This window comes from Eretmochelys imbricata, chromosome 10 (assembly GCF_965152235.1).
Source record: "Eretmochelys imbricata isolate rEreImb1 chromosome 10, rEreImb1.hap1, whole genome shotgun sequence".
In the NCBI taxonomy this organism is placed as follows: Eukaryota; Metazoa; Chordata; order Testudines; family Cheloniidae; genus Eretmochelys; species Eretmochelys imbricata.
The window spans coordinates 62,774,553-62,790,094 of record NC_135581.1 but is presented as its reverse complement, the minus strand read 5'-3'; the positions used below and the strand labels follow the sequence as shown (position 1 = coordinate 62,790,094).

The 15,542-nt window shown below is 41.3% G+C and overlaps 1 protein-coding gene across 5 annotated transcripts in view; it reads right to left on the bottom strand.

Moving 5' to 3' along the window:
- LOC144271036 (tropomodulin-2) overlaps positions 1 to 15,505 on the bottom strand; it is a 33,692-nt gene extending 18,187 nt beyond the window's left edge. For all 5 annotated transcript variants that reach the window (XM_077828092.1, XM_077828096.1, XM_077828095.1 and 2 more), the window contains exons 1-2: positions 15,380 to 15,505; positions 11,375 to 11,531 (exon numbers count right to left, since the gene is read on the bottom strand). In XM_077828092.1, the coding sequence (XP_077684218.1) occupies positions 11,375 to 11,531; positions 15,380 to 15,505 (283 nt within the window). The remainder of the gene's footprint in view (positions 1 to 11,374; positions 11,532 to 15,379) is intronic.
- Positions 15,506 to 15,542: the final 37 nt, after the last annotated feature.

Genomic DNA, 15,542 nt, shown 5'->3' with positions numbered 1-15,542 from the left:
TGACTGATAAAATAATATTTTGTGTTTCTGTTGCACATTCTACACAAGAATCTCAGAGTCCTTTATAGGCATAAATGTATTTCACCCTCAGTACATCCCTGTGAGATAGGTTAAGTCACCTCATTTTACAGATGACATGATTCAGGGACATCCCAGCAATATCAAAGAAAACAGTCAAGTGCAAGTTTTGTGTGCAAAGTACTTGCAGCAAGAAATTCTTAACTCTCTTTCCAAATGAAGGCAGGTTACATTTGTCAGGCTATCCACAACTCAGAACTGTGCTGATAGATGTGATTTGTAGATATTATGCTGAAGAAAAAGCAAATGCTCCTAGCCACACCATAAGATTTAAATCTCCCTAGGCTATAGCTGATCAGACTTAGTGTCTGGTTGTCATCACGCACCCATCTGCCTTCAATCATCTATGCACCAGGATGACCTAGAAAGAGCAAACCCATATTTTTCAATGGTAGAGGACCAAAAGTAATCAAAATATCTAAGTAAACTATCAGTAGAGTGGGCCATTGGCTGTAGAGTATTCTTCCTTAAAGAAACCTGATAGCGACTTAAGCCCATTGACGTTAGGTAGACTAAAGACCTTGAGGGGACCTGACTTGTCTTCATCCATGATGGTGATACCAGTAGGCTACTGACCTTGAACTGAGCAGCATGAACTAGCCAGGCAATGCCCTAAACTCCAGAAATGAAATCACAAACAAGGACAACAGGGCTGACAAATGTTGACAATATTGTCTATATCTTCTTGCCTGGTCTCCTCATATCCCTCATCAGAGGGACTAGAGAGCCCTAGACCTCAGAAATAACTGTCCCAGTTGTCCGGCTGCATAGTTCCTAGCAAACTGTTCAACCTCTCAGCCACCTTCCAACAGCATAAAGAGGAATCATTGCCATAACTAAGTTCAACAATAAGGACCTAAGAGTAGGTCAGAGCTGCCATTTCAGAGTTCTATATTGATAAAATGCTGATGAAATAATCTTTTGAATGGCTTACTGCACACTCAGCTTTTGTATAACCTAAACAAAATGTGCATTTGATTTTTGTGCCTCTCTACACACTTCTGGATCTGTGTACCACCCCACTTAGCGTAGGCCACCTAGTGTAGGCCAAACGTCCTGTTGCACAGTGAGAAATCCATACTGATGAAAACAATACTGTGTAAAATACAAATGGGAGTTTTGGTTCTCATTTTTTCCATGCAGCTTGTGTGTATGTATATGTGGGTGTGGGTGTATACATATATATGTTTGTGTGTGTGTATGTATATTTATATATATAAAATATAAAAAGCATTTATCAGGCATATGTAATTCTCAGATTGCAGCCTGAGTCTTTTTTGTTCTCTTTCTCTACATTTTTCTGGTTATTACTTCTTACATTTGATGAATCATTGAAAAAATGAAGTCCTATTTGATTACGGAATGCTTGAATGACCTTTGATGTGAAATTCACTAATCTTGGACCTCTGCCTTACATGAATTACCCACAAGATTCACATTTTCCATCTAAAGTAAAGTATTCTTTCCTTTTGATGTTTACTTAAATTCCTCTCTAAAAATGCTCTATTTAAAATGTAATTAAATGAATTCTTACCAGCAATACACTGAGTTATAAACAAGAAAACTGGCCAGGCTCAATTCTGTTGAAAGCTGCAAACCAGCAATATAAAAACAGCCTAGTATAACTCCTGTCACTTTAATACACCTTTCCATCAGGAACTACTTACCGTTTAGCAGATTTTATCCAAAAACAGATAAACAAACATACAAAAAAACTCACAACAATCTTATGTTAAAAGATCATTATGGTTGCAAAGTCAAGCACTCAAAAGTTCTCACAGTCTCAAAAATGGCTGTCACAGAGTGGCTGGCTGGCTCCTGAAACTGAAGTAGGTCCAGCTCTGCTGTGTCAGAACAAGTGCTTCCAGTTGGGCCAGTTATGGAGGGGGAGCCGTGTCTGAGTCTATAAAGGGTCAGAGAGCGATCCAGTGAGTCAGCACTGGCTGAGGAAGCAGCAGCAGCATCACCGACCACTACCACTGTCACTACCAGAATCCTCTGGGAGGGGAAGCAGTTTTGTTTAAGTTTGGACAGGAAACTTGCCTCAAAGGGACTGTGGGTGCTGCACTGTGTCTTTGAGAGCTTGGGAGACGCCCTGCCACGAATGTGGTGGAGAATGCGGGCACTGCAGTTCAGTCCCTGATAGGGGGGAAGAGTGAGGATTGTTGGTGCCAAGAAAAAAAGAAAGCGGGAAAGTGAAGCCTCAAGGATTGACTCACCCCATCTAGCTTGGGTAATTAAGAAGATGGATGAGGTGATGGTGTAACAGCAGCAGCAGACAGCTGTGTTATAGTGGCAGATCCAACCTATAGTCCTGCAGTTGATGAACAGCCTGCAAAAGCAACAGAAGGTACAATTTGCCACTCAGCAGTGGTAAGAGGCCCATTTCCAGCAACAGGAGTGGCTGCAGAAGCGGCTGGGCCAAGAGACATAGGGATATGTGGCTGGTGATGGAGAGGAAAGCTCAGGCTGGCTGGTAACTGATCTTGTGAAGCTGGGGCCAGGTGATGACCCAGAGGCCTTCCTCCGTATCTTTGAGAGAATGACAAGTGCAGCATGGGAAGAATAAACACAGTACCTTCCTGATGGGTGAGACACAGGAAGCCTACTGAGCAGTAAGCGACAAGCAGGCGGGCATCTAGCCTGTGTTGAAGGCTGCCATCTTAGATAGACTGAGACTGACTCCAAAGATGTGTAGGATCCAGTTTGGGGTTGAAACATTTCCCTGGGGAGCACAACAATGGGTAGTGGCTCAAAGATTATGGGACCTTGTTGCTTGTGGCTAGGCCCCGAGACCAGGTCAGTAGAGAAAATGATGGACTAAGTCATCCTGGAACAGTTCCTAAGGGCCCTTCTCATGAGACCTCAGATCTGAGTAAGGCAATATTAGTCTGCCTCAGTGGGTGAGGCAGTCGAATAGGCAGAAGCTGTCTCTGATGTTGAAGGAGATGAGCATGGCAGAGCAAGAGGAAAGGGAAAGTCATATGGAGGGAACAGGGAAAGTCATATGGAGAATATAGCTGCCAGACTCTAGCAAGTCTCTAATGAGCATGTGCAAACTAAGATTTTCAGAGGCTTATAACTCAGGCAAATTTTCATGAGAATCACAAAAGGCTCAGCCCTGACACCAGGGTGACACTCACTGTACAATTTTAAATCCCTGCTCTACAACACAGAGACTCATCTAAACAGCTGGAAAATTTACTTTGGATCAACAAAACAATGTCTCCCCCCTTCTCCCAATCTTGTTCTTGGAAACAGCTAGACCACTTTAGCTGAAACTTTAAAAAAAAAAATCAGACACTGGGATAGACACTCAGCATGGGAAATTTCAGCCTGAACAGTTTAAGTTTGGCAAAGTTATAAGCAACTGAAAACAGGGTCTTATAATGGAAAGTATTGGGCAGCCCTAACCATAGGCTTCACCGCTAACAATATTGTAAAGGGAGTCTTTGCTAAAGGTTACAGTCGACACTGAATATAGGTCTTAAAGCTCCAAAAAGCCTGAAGAAGCTGCCAACATTTCAGGAAAAGCAGCCAACAGTATTTTAGCTTTGGAGAGTAAAAACTGACTTTTGTTTATCATCCCAAAACAAAATAAATAAAAGATACTCTCCTCCAAACAAAACCTTCCACCAGCCAGAATCTCCTATTAAAATACTTAAACTTTCCACTCTTTTCAGCTGTTTGATATTTTAGTTGGGTTTCTCCTCCCGAAGGCTAAAAACCCTTAAACTTGAATCCATTATCAGAAAAGCACCTATTGTAGTAAAGGGATGGGAAAAATACCCATATTCATTCTGAAAATGACTGTCATTATTTTTATTGCTGAACGCTGACCGTATTCTTGGCACTATGCGTACATGCAAGATCGATGGCCTCTTCTTGGGGGGGCAGGGGGCTGACAACAACAGTTTGGTGAAAAAAGCTCTTGTGTAGTCATTATTTTCCTCCTTTTTTTCTTTTGTTTTTTCAGCTGACTGAAAAATGTTCACATTTAGTCATATACAAAGAGTGTGGATTTCCCCTTCCCTTCCCAGCACTAGTCCTCCTGGGTCTGATCCACTGGAGTCTTTCCACTGACTTTGATGGGAGTTGGAGCAGACCCAACATGAAACTGTTTGGCAAGGAGCAGGAGATATTATAAAAAACAAGGATAATGCTGAAGGACTGACTGGAAACAACAGTACTGGATGGAAGCAAGGATGTACTACTCAACTTTTACTACTTATATTCTAAATTTGAATGGTCATATCTTAATATGTTTAATAACTGGCTTATTTTTCAGTTACTGTTTGTTAGTGTCACATAGGGGCAACTTCTGCAGGGGAAGCAGAAGGGGAAATGTTGTTAATAATAAACAAACCCGTATTCTGATAGCACCAAGAGACCTCAAGTAAGGTCAGGGCTCCAACAGGCTAGGTACTGTACATACAGAGAGTAAGAGAGAGCCCTTGCCACGAGGAGCTTGTTGTCTAAACAAAGGCAGAGAGAAAGGTAGGATTACTTTTAGATAGTAAAATCTACTAAAATTACCTTTAGATGATACTACTTTAGGTAGACTCCTTTTAGATACAGGAGATGGGAGAAAGGAAAGATGACGTGACTTGTGCAGTTTGTGGCAGAGCTGAGAACTGAACCCAGCTCACCTACCTGAGCCACAGGATTATCCTTTCCATTCCCGAAACCTGTTCAATTTTAGCTACAATATGGCCCCTACGTAGTTTCATTCCTGTGTCCTCCCAAAGGCTTCCTTTTTATATGATTGCGCCTATGTAGTATCATCATCAGTGTTTAACATTTTGGGACTTAATCCTGCCTTTCCTGTGCACCCAAACTCTCATTAACTTGCAAGTGATGCAGGGACAGGCCTCATAATTGTACAAATGTGGCTGACCATCGATCCAGCTCTATTTATGTAATGCAGTGGGTCAGTATGCATATCTCCTGAACTGGAGTTTATTGACTCTAATATAAGAATTACTAGAGCATCTGTTACAGATAGGAGCTAGTCCAAAAACCTATAAAGTAAACATTACAGATTGTCATTCCCTGTGGCTACAAAAATCAGACGTATCTCCCACCATCTCACTGCTGCTCAACAATAATGAACCCCCTGCTAGTGAAACGGCCAAACTAAAAAGATGTTTCACATCAGCTCTTGAAAGTCACCAAACCTCTGCTTTTGGCAGCCTGCAAGTGGGAGCAAATTCCAAAGTTGAGGAACCTCCAGAAGCAGTGCCCATTTTTTACATGCTTCAGGCTCAAATCTGGGGACAGACAACCAATACCATTTGGACAGTGACAACTGCTATCATGGGACACGTGGAAATGTGGTTTCTGTGGCAACTGAATTCTTGGCCATCTAGGGTGCAATCCTCAAAGGTGCTGAATACTCGGACCCTTATCCAGCAAAGCACTTAAGCATGTGCTTAACTTTATGCACATGAGCAATCCCATTCAAATCAATTAGATTACTCACATGCTTAAAATTAAGCACATGTTTAAGTGCTTTGCTGAACTGGGTGCAGAGCACTCAACATTTTACAGGATTGAACCTTTAGTTCCTAAAGCAATTTATGTAGCAAGTTAACAAGCTAACCTATGGCAGAGGCCCAAAACTATAATGCAAGCCATACACTCAGTTGTTTTTGCCAAATACTGCAAGTCCCACATAACATGATTACAATAAGCTACAAGGCAACTCTCCATACCCTTAAGTCCCCTTTGAGCTAGTGTTTAATACTTCCTGTGTTCTGATTCCTCTGAATGTCTCCCCATTAGCTTTGGAATTTGTTTTGGCTTGTTGTGTAGCATAATCAAAACCTTATGGCAATGTTAAACATATAAGAACCAATGCAGGCAACTAAATTTCATCTTTCAGCCATCTGGTTGATGCTGGATGCTTCTTTGTCAAGAACTCCCTGATGAAAAGCTAACAAAAGAAGGCAGAAACACCGGATAAGGAAAAATGATGGACCAAAAACAATTTGAGGAGAAGGGGGAGGAGCTGGATTTTAAAATACATTTCTTTTTTCTTTTCAGCTTGCCACAGACCTTCCATGGCAGGGTAAGCTTTGCATAACACCCATAGCAACGTGTAGAAATGTCACTTAGCAAGTGGAATGCTTCTTCCAAAGGTTAATCTTGAAAGAATATATTTCCTAGTGGAAGACAAATAGCAAAGTGCAAAATAGTGACAAAATCTTAAACAAAGCTTGATGCACTTGAATCCCACTGACATACAGACATCCCTCAAAGGGCACTTGTGCTAGATGGCATATTGGCTTCTGTGTCTTCCGTTTCTAATTTTCCAGAATCAGAGGCCCAAGATCTTAATTTTTAATTCACAGGGTAACCTTAACATTAAGATGAAACTGTAGGGCCTGAGTCTCATTTTCACTAATGCCTCTTTATACTGCTCCAGCAGTGTAAAGGGGCTGGAAAGTGGGTCTAAATTATATGCACACCCACTTTCCGGCCCCTTTATGCTGGCAGTAGAGTTTAAAGGGGCCTTAGGGCATGTGACTTTTATTCTAGAATAAGAGTGTCCCCCTGGGAAGCTATCCTGGAACAGCCGTTGCAGAATAGTTTACAGCAATAGCTATTCCAGTCAATTTCCCAATGTAGAGAAGCCCCTAATGTAATTGAGAATCAAGCCATTACTCTTTTAAAACATTCATGTCATAGTTTCTTATTCAATGAGTTTTGCCAAGTCAAATAAGTCTGAGACTAGGAACGCTAGTGCTAAGATCTACAGCCGGCTCGACTTGCTCCTGGTCCTTACACAACATTCATCAGATTTAATCAGCATCACATTAGAAAAGGCTCATTTTACAGCTTGTAAAAAGCCCACAGTGCTTGTTTACATGGTAGATGGGTGTCTCAATAACATTTTATTGTATTCAAATTACAGAGTGCCACACCTATGGAGCCCAGAGGGAAGGAGGACAACAAAATAAAGCAGTGAACACAGGATGAAATACTGGCCTCACTGAATTCAATGAGAGTTAAGCCACTGACTTCAGTGTAGCCAGGATTTTGTGTGTGTGTGTGTGTGTGAGAAAACAATCTCTGTAGAATGCTCCTATTAAGACATGCACTTTAGTCAGATGACAGTGCGCGCAGGCTCCAGCAGTCCCAGCATGAGGGAATGCCAGGCTTAAAGAAGTCAGATTCTTTCCTGAAGTCATGCACTCTTAAACCAGCACACAAATTGGTGGACAAACCATCAAGTTCTCAGACGCTATGGTGCTGAACAGGACATAATTGTCTTTATTGATCTACAGTAGTTAAATAGATACGTCTTAAAATAATATAGGAATATAGTCAGTCTTAATAAAAGAAGGCACAGATATTTTGAAGAGATTTGGCCACCAACTTCAATGAGAGTAGAGCAGAGTTCCCTGTTTAGATAATTGCCAAATAGTTACATAAAGCAGTGGTCATAAGGTTTCTTTTCATATGTTTTAAACTCCTAACGCTCACACTAGGGACTCAATCTGGGACAAAGAGCCCAAATGAGGGACATGAGAAATCAAGGGAATAATTGCCTTGGCATAAAAACACTGGTATAACTTCACAATTCTAATAACCCCCTGAATTAGCATTTGTGATGTATTTAGTTATCACTAAATAACTAAGATAAGAGCAGCTTTGTGTGCAAGGGAGGCTGAGCTGGTTCTATGCCGAGGGACAGGTGAGAAGTACAGTTATTTGTGGTTTGTGGAACAGTGATGTTACTAAATCACAGAAGCTGTAAATTAATAATCAGGGTTAATACAACCAGGACACGTTGAAGAATCGTGTGTTTTTAAGAGTATCCAAAGAAAACCTAAAGATGAAAAACTACCCAGTATCACAGTGCAGAGTGACACCATGGTGGACAACGCAATGATTACCCTTACACAGAGCAAGTGCAATCTTGAGGGTGGTGTGAAATCCTGCGCCTCATTGGTAGCAATTTTGTGTGTAGTGTGTGTCAGGTCTGCTAGGGGATCCAAACAGCGGAAATTCTCAAATTCTCTAATGTAGACAGAACAAAAAAAGAAACAAATCTTACCTCTAAATCAACACTAATCATTAAAAATCAGACATGCCTGTGACAGAGCCAATGTGAATATACACATGCCCAGGGTGGACTGATTTAAAGCAGAGTGATTTAAATCATCAACTTGAATCATGATTCAAATCAGCAAGCAGGAAACCTTGATTTAAAGTATCAATTTTAGTCATGTTTTGTATTTGTACCTTTTAGTTACTTTCCTAAAGAAAGGTTGATTCTCATTGATTAAAACACATTGATTTGTAACTAAATGTAGCCTGTAGACTGAATTTAGTACTTCTTTTTGCTAACCAGAAGGATATGCAGCATCTACATACATTTATTTAAGTAACTATAGCGCTTACCACATTTATTCAGATTCTTAATTTTTTACACCTTTTTATGTTAGAAAATGTTATTGTATGTTGTTTAATAGATGATTTTTTACTTGTGATCTGTGTCAAACTTTAGATGGATGTAAATTGGAATTCAGTTAAAAATCCACAAAAACAGCATTTTAAAATTATTTTATTAGTTAAATAATACTACCTTAAATGTGCTGGATACATAAGAAAAAAGTTTATCAAAATACATTTTGTATTTAAAACTAACTACTTTATTAAACAAAGGAAGTATCATCTGTAGTTAGTGAATTGAACTGATCGTTTCTAGTCAACATATCCTTCAAGATTTTAGAACTAGTAGATCTTGTCCTTTCAGACCTAGTTTTTATTCATCCAATATATATATATTTGGATGAGGAAAATAAGCTTTCCTGCTTTTTCAGCACCCAATCTGTTTCTCAACTTTGAGCTAGTTATTGCCCTGAACTTGCTGAATAACCTGAAATGAAATAAATATTCTTTCTGCACCTCTACGGAAGAGGTTATTGGTGTCAAAAGTTCTGGTTTAGCACTTCAGCAAACTCTGGTTCCAAGTGCTTAGCCAGTGACTTCCTCCGGTTCAACAATTTGACTTGCTTTAAAATTTTAGCAGCTAGCATTTACTGCTTAATATTATTTTTATTTAATTTAAATAATTTTAATAGATTATGGTAAATGTATATGTTGGAGACTCTAGGGTATGGCCACTAGTTAAGTTGAGGGGATGGAAGGCCATAAGGGTCGAGGAAGTCTCCCTGCTGTAGGCCTAAGGGCTTCTTTTCAACCCCCCTTAATAGAACTCAGGCCTGGCTGGTTTGAGTAAGTTCTTTTGCTCTTAAAACAATGTTGCAGTTGTAGATAATGCCTTATAGTGTAAGGTTTGCTGACACCAAGTTAAAGATAACAGGAGAGACAGCGACAAGGCCAGACAGGATATGCTGATTGTTTAAGTTGCTAGGAATGCTTGTTAGAGATTGCAGGAAACAAACATTGTTGTAACCCATATAAGGAAGGCAGAGTATTTGTGCAAAGCTTTGATTGGGTGATGTGTAGTGCAGTAGCATTAAGGAATATAAAAGTGTGTGTAATGACCTGCTCTGATGTGCAGGATTTGAGATTTCTCTCCCTGTACCTTTCTTTGGAATTCCAAATAAACTTTTCTGCTTCTCCATCCCATTGTGTTTATTGGGTGACGCATACCGGGCAATGAACCCCTGCTGTTGTTTGCCTCTGGGCACTGGGTGCCGGCAACATATAGCTTAATTTAGGTTGCCATAATTTGAAATTATATTTTAAATAGGGTTATTTTTTAAAAGAAAAATATATTTAAATTAAAAATATAATTTTGTTTTTTTAAATCCATGCACAGGCCTGATAAGAAGACTCATTAGTCAATAGTAGAAAGGAAATTTGTAACTGTTTAACATGATATTAACAGATTCTGCATAAGAGGTCACACAAGAGGAGGGGTTGGTAATAAATCCCTTCTCAGATAGATTGGTTTTTCCTTTCTAAACAATATGTGCCCAATTCTGACCTATTGAAATCAATGGGATACTTACCATTGACTTCAATGAACTTAGGATCAGGCCTTACGTCATTAAAAATAAAAACTGGATAAGGTGCTGGAGAAGAAAATAGGGAAGACAATGTGCAATGATCTAAAACAATGCTTCAGTTAGAGAGATCTAGGTGTCATCGCTCTTTGAAAAGATTTTTTTATTATGTCTGTTTTTAAAAAAGGAGGAAAATGAAATATAGTAATAGTAACAACACTTAACATACAAATAGCACTTTATATCTTCCAAGCACTTTTGTAAATAGTAATTAGAGACCAGTCTTGGTCCTATTAAAGTCAATAATTTTGCCATTTACTTCCCTGGGGGTCAGAGTAGGTTGTTAATCATTTAGTCATTCAGTTGGCTGGGTATTTAAGCATATGGCTAACTTTAAGCATGCCGCATTGAAATAAATGGAACTACTCACATGCTCAGAGTTAGGCACATGCTTACGTACCTTGCTGATAGGAGGCCTTAGGCAAGTGTTAATATTATTTTCAATGTACAGATGAGGAAAATGAGGCAGTGATGTTAAAGGGACGCAGTATATTTGAAATCTAGTCAGCTGTTTAAGGAGTGAATTTAAAAGTAGTTCCAAATGCCACTCCTGCCTAAGTCATCTTGCCAAAGTTTGGGGTTTTACAATCACGCTTTCCTGTGTTTTAAAATGTTTTTCTCTCCTTTGTGGCTATATGACAAACCCTTATAAAAACAGAAAGAATGATGAAACTGAATGTGTGAATAGTGCTGTCAAATGTAAAAAGAAAGCAACTGGAAAAATAATTGTTTGCTCTAATCTCTTTCCTTTACAGTGATCTTAAGTGATACTTATAGCAATAGCAGGTAACAATTATTCAGAAAGGAGTGTGATATTTGAGTTGACAGTATCTATATAAGGGTCTGATCCATAATAGTAATCAAGCACATGCTTAACTGTGAGCACAACTAGACCCAGTGAAGTCAATGGGAGTGCTTAAGTGGTTTGCTGAATTGGGGGCACAGTGCCCAGCACCTGGCCGGATTGGCACCTAAATATATTCCCCAAGCCCACAGAGGGAGTTGCTATAAGAACTGGGATTAGAACTCCAGAGCTGTTGGCTCCTACTCTTGTGGGCAGGACACTAGACCATAGATAAAACTAGTGTTTTATTAGGTTAGCTTTAAAAAGTATTTTTGGGTCTAAATTAAAAGCCTATGATTTGGCCTCCGTCCACCTCCCCCTGGTTAATTTCCCTGAGAGGCCCCACAGCTTGTAATTAATATGTTCAAATACCACGTTATTGCAGGCATTGGTGAGGGTGAACCATTACCTTTCTTCTCCCCTGTAAAGGGCACAAAGTCTTCCCTGTCTTTGTGTTCCAGTGCTTGCTTCTCCAAGTACGAAAGGAGTCGATCTCTGTCGAAAGGGCCTGTGGCAGCTTTACTGGTCTGGTCTTTTTGTCGGAAGCCGGCTGGCAGAAGTGCATTCTACCAAAATATATGAGATACAGATACAGAATCATAAAAATGTTGGTCTGGGAGGGACCTCGAGAAGTCCTCAAGTCTCATGACAGCATGATACTATTAAAGCACAGACACCTGCTGCCAGATTTTCAGATTGCATAAATTGTCATAGCTCCACTGACATCATTTGAGTGATGCTGATTTAAACTAGCTGAGAATCTAGTCCCTGATGAGGAAGCTTTTGGTATGTAGCATTTCACAGAGTCAGGGAATCACAGAAATGTAGGGCCGGAAGCGGTCTCAAGAAGCCATCAAGTCCAGATCACTGCGCTGAGGCAGGACGAACTAAACCTAGACCATCCCTGAAAGGTATTTGTCCAACCTGCTCTTAAAAACCTCCAGTGCTGGGGACTCCACAACTTCCCTTGGACACCTGTTCCAGAGCTTAACTATCCTTATAGTTAGAACGTTTTCCCTAATATCTAACTTAAATCTCCCTTGCTGCAGATCAAGCCCATTACTTTTTGTCCTGTCTTCAGTGGACATAGAGAACAATTGATTACTGCTGTGTTTATAACAGCCCTTTACATATAACAGCCCCATAAGAAAACTCTTATAATTCTTATAATTGTAACTCAGTCTTCTTTTTCTCAGGACTATACATGCCCTGTTTTTTTAACCTTTCCTCATAGGTCAAGTTTTCTAAACCTTTTCTCATTTTTGTTGCTCTCCTCTGGACTTTTGCCAACCCATCCACATCTTTTCTGAAGTGAGGCACCCAGAATGGGACACAGTACTCCAGCTGAGGCCTCACCAGTGCCAAGCAGAGTGGGACAATTACCTCCCATGTCCTACATACAACACTCCTGTTAATACACCTCAGAATATTAGCCCTTTTCACAACTGCATCACCCTGTTGACACATATTCAATTTGTGATCCACTATAACCCCTGGATCCTTTTCAGCAGTACCATCTAGCCAGATATTCCCCATTTTGTAGTTGTGCCTTTGATTTTTCCTTCCTAATTGTCTTTATTGAATTTCATCCTGTTGATTTCAGGCCAGTTATCCAATTTGTCAAGGTTGTTCTGAATTCTTTTCCTGTCCCGCAATGTGTTTGTAATCACTCTCAGATTGGTGCCATCAGCACTTTTTTTTTACAAGCATACGCTCCACTCCATTATCCAAGTCATTAATGAAACTATTGAATAGTACCAGACCCAGGACTGACCACTGCAGGACCCCACGAGGTACGCCTTCCCAGTTTGACAGTGAACCATTGATAACTACTCTTTGAGTACAGTCTTTCAGCCATTTGTACACTCACCTTATAGTAATGTCACATAGACTGCATTTCCCTTGTTTGCTTATAAGAAGGTCATGTGGGACTGCATCAAAGGCCTGACTGAAATCAAGATATATCACATCTATTGTTACCCCCTCTATCCACTGGCCCAGTAATCCTGTCAAAGAAGGAAATTAGCTTGGTTTGGCATGATTTGTTCTTGGCAATTCTGTGCTGGCTATTCCTTATAAACCTATTATCCTGTAGGTGCTCACAAACTATAGACAGAGTGATGCTATGTTTCTATAATGTTCTGAATTTAAACTCTGCTATAGGGTACTTTTTTTTTTAAGTGGAGCCATTTCTTTACATAAAATTTTTCAGTGGCAAATAATGTGCAGCAATGTATTGACTAGATGTAACTATTAAAATTACATTCTCAAGTACTTTCAGACAAATATATCTGACCCCTTATTAACTGAGTTTTTTTACTGTAGTGCTAAAGGACCAACTGAGACCCACTGTGAAAACTCTGTACAAACAGAATAGTACAGTCCCTGACCTGAAAAGCTGATAGTCAAAATAAACAGGACAGGTGAAGGGTAGAGGAAAGAGTTAACTTCCTTCCCCTTCTAACTTTACCTACTCTTCTTGGTGTCTCTTTCTCTTTCTAATTCTCCCCTCCTTTTGTTGTTGTTCTTCTTTTCTATTTCCACTCCTCTTTCTCCATTCCCCGCACCCTTTTATCCCAGTACAGATGATTACAAGAGTGTAATATTCAGTAAATAAATTGAGTGTACAGAAAGTACTTGCTGGAAAATATGGTTGGTCACTGCCATTACTGGCTAATCTTCAGACAGAGTGCTAAGAAATTGGAAATTATTAACCTTTTTCTTCATCCTTATTTTCCCTCCAGTGTGAACCAGATTTGGTCTGCTAGTTTAGGAAATAAAATCATTTTGACCGGCCAAGGAGCCAGGTTGACTGGATTGCTAGCAGTATGGAATGTCCTTGAATAATTTGTAGTGTCCTTGAAAGTACTTTCAAGTTCCATTCCATTCTATCTTATTCAACATCTTGGAACCAGTATTTTCTTTTGGTGAAAACTAGCAAACTGATAGCTAAATTCCTAGGTCAATTTGAAAGCTTTGATATTATGCAAGCACCCACAGTGCAAATTTCCCAACAGCAGCCATATCAGTGACCTCAGTCCCATCTTTCTTTAAGTGAAAGGTAATCTTTTCTCCAGGTCACAGGTTTCTAAGCATACTGTGAATGCCATTTGCAAGTCTGCAACACTACCATATTTTCTTAATCTAGAGCCCTAGCGATATGGCTGATGTATAATTGAGTTGAGATGACTAGTATTTGGCTCAGTTAAGTCTTGGCAAAGCAAATTTTCCCCACTTAAAAAAATTTGTAAGTGGAAAATACAGAGCCAATATAATTCAGAAGTTCAGAAGAATGTGATGTTCACAAACAGATGATGATGATTTGATTATAGCTGTGCCTATAATCCCCAACCAAAATAAAGCCTCACTAGGCTAGGCCAGGGGTCTCAAACTCAAATGACCACGAGGGCCACATCAGGACTAGTACATTGGCCCGAGGGCCGCACCACTGACCACCACCCCCCCGCTGTCCCGGCCCCATCCCCACTCCACCCCTTCTGTGAGGCCCCGCCCCTGCCCTGCCTCTTCCCACCATTTCCCTGCCCCCATTCCAACCCCTTCCCTGAAATCCCCACCCCAACTCTGCCCCCTCCCTGCCCCCAGGGGGTGCAGGAGGGGTGCAAGGTGTGGCAGGGGTCTCAGGGCAGGGGTTGGGGTGCAGGAGGGGTGTGGGGTGCAGCAGGAGGCTCAGGGCAGGGGGTTTGGCTGAAGGAGGGGTTCGGGGGGCGGTCCGACCCAGCGTGCACCAGGGGCAGGGCAGACTGCCTGCCCTGCCCTGCCCCCGTGCCGCTCTGGGAAGTGGCCAGGACTTGGGGGGGGGGGGGCGCACAGGGGTCTGTGTGTTGCCCTGGTCTCTCCTCCAGGTACCTCCCCCGAAGCTCCCATTGGCCGTGAACCACGGCCAATGGGAGTTTCGGGGGATGCACCTGGAGGAGCAGCCAGGGCAACACACAGACCCCTATGTCCCCCCTCCCCCAGGTACCGGCCACTTCCCGGAGCAGCGCGGGGGCAGGGCAGGGAGGGAGCCTGCCCCGCCCCCAGTGCACGCTGGGCCGGAGCCACTCTAGGTAAATGCTGGAGGGGGGGCTGCAGGGAACTGGCGGGCCGCAGAAAATAACCCTGTGGGCCGCATGTTTGAGACTCCGGGCTAGGCACTATACAAACACATAGTAAGAGAATCTCTGTCCTGAAGAACTTACTGTCTAAATAGAGAAGGGATGGCACAAAGACTTGCCCAATGTCAGACAGCACATCAGTGGCAGAGCAGGGAATAGAGCCAAGGTCTCAGAGTTCCTAGTCTAGTGCCTTATCCTTTAGAACACTTGATCACCTCTATGGGCCTGGAATATAAGTAATCCTCAATCTTTTTTACTTCATTTTGAAACATCAGTCCCGTTTCTGTCCCGTTACCTACCTCAGGGTCAAGGTCATCAAGAACATGTTCCAATTGTTTCAGCTCTTCCTCCGATAGTTTGCTGAGAATTTCATCTTCATTGATATTCTTATATTTTTCTAACTCCTTTCGGAACGGCAGCGACATGGCTCCTGCAGCAAGGTGTTACTCAATGCTTTCCAGA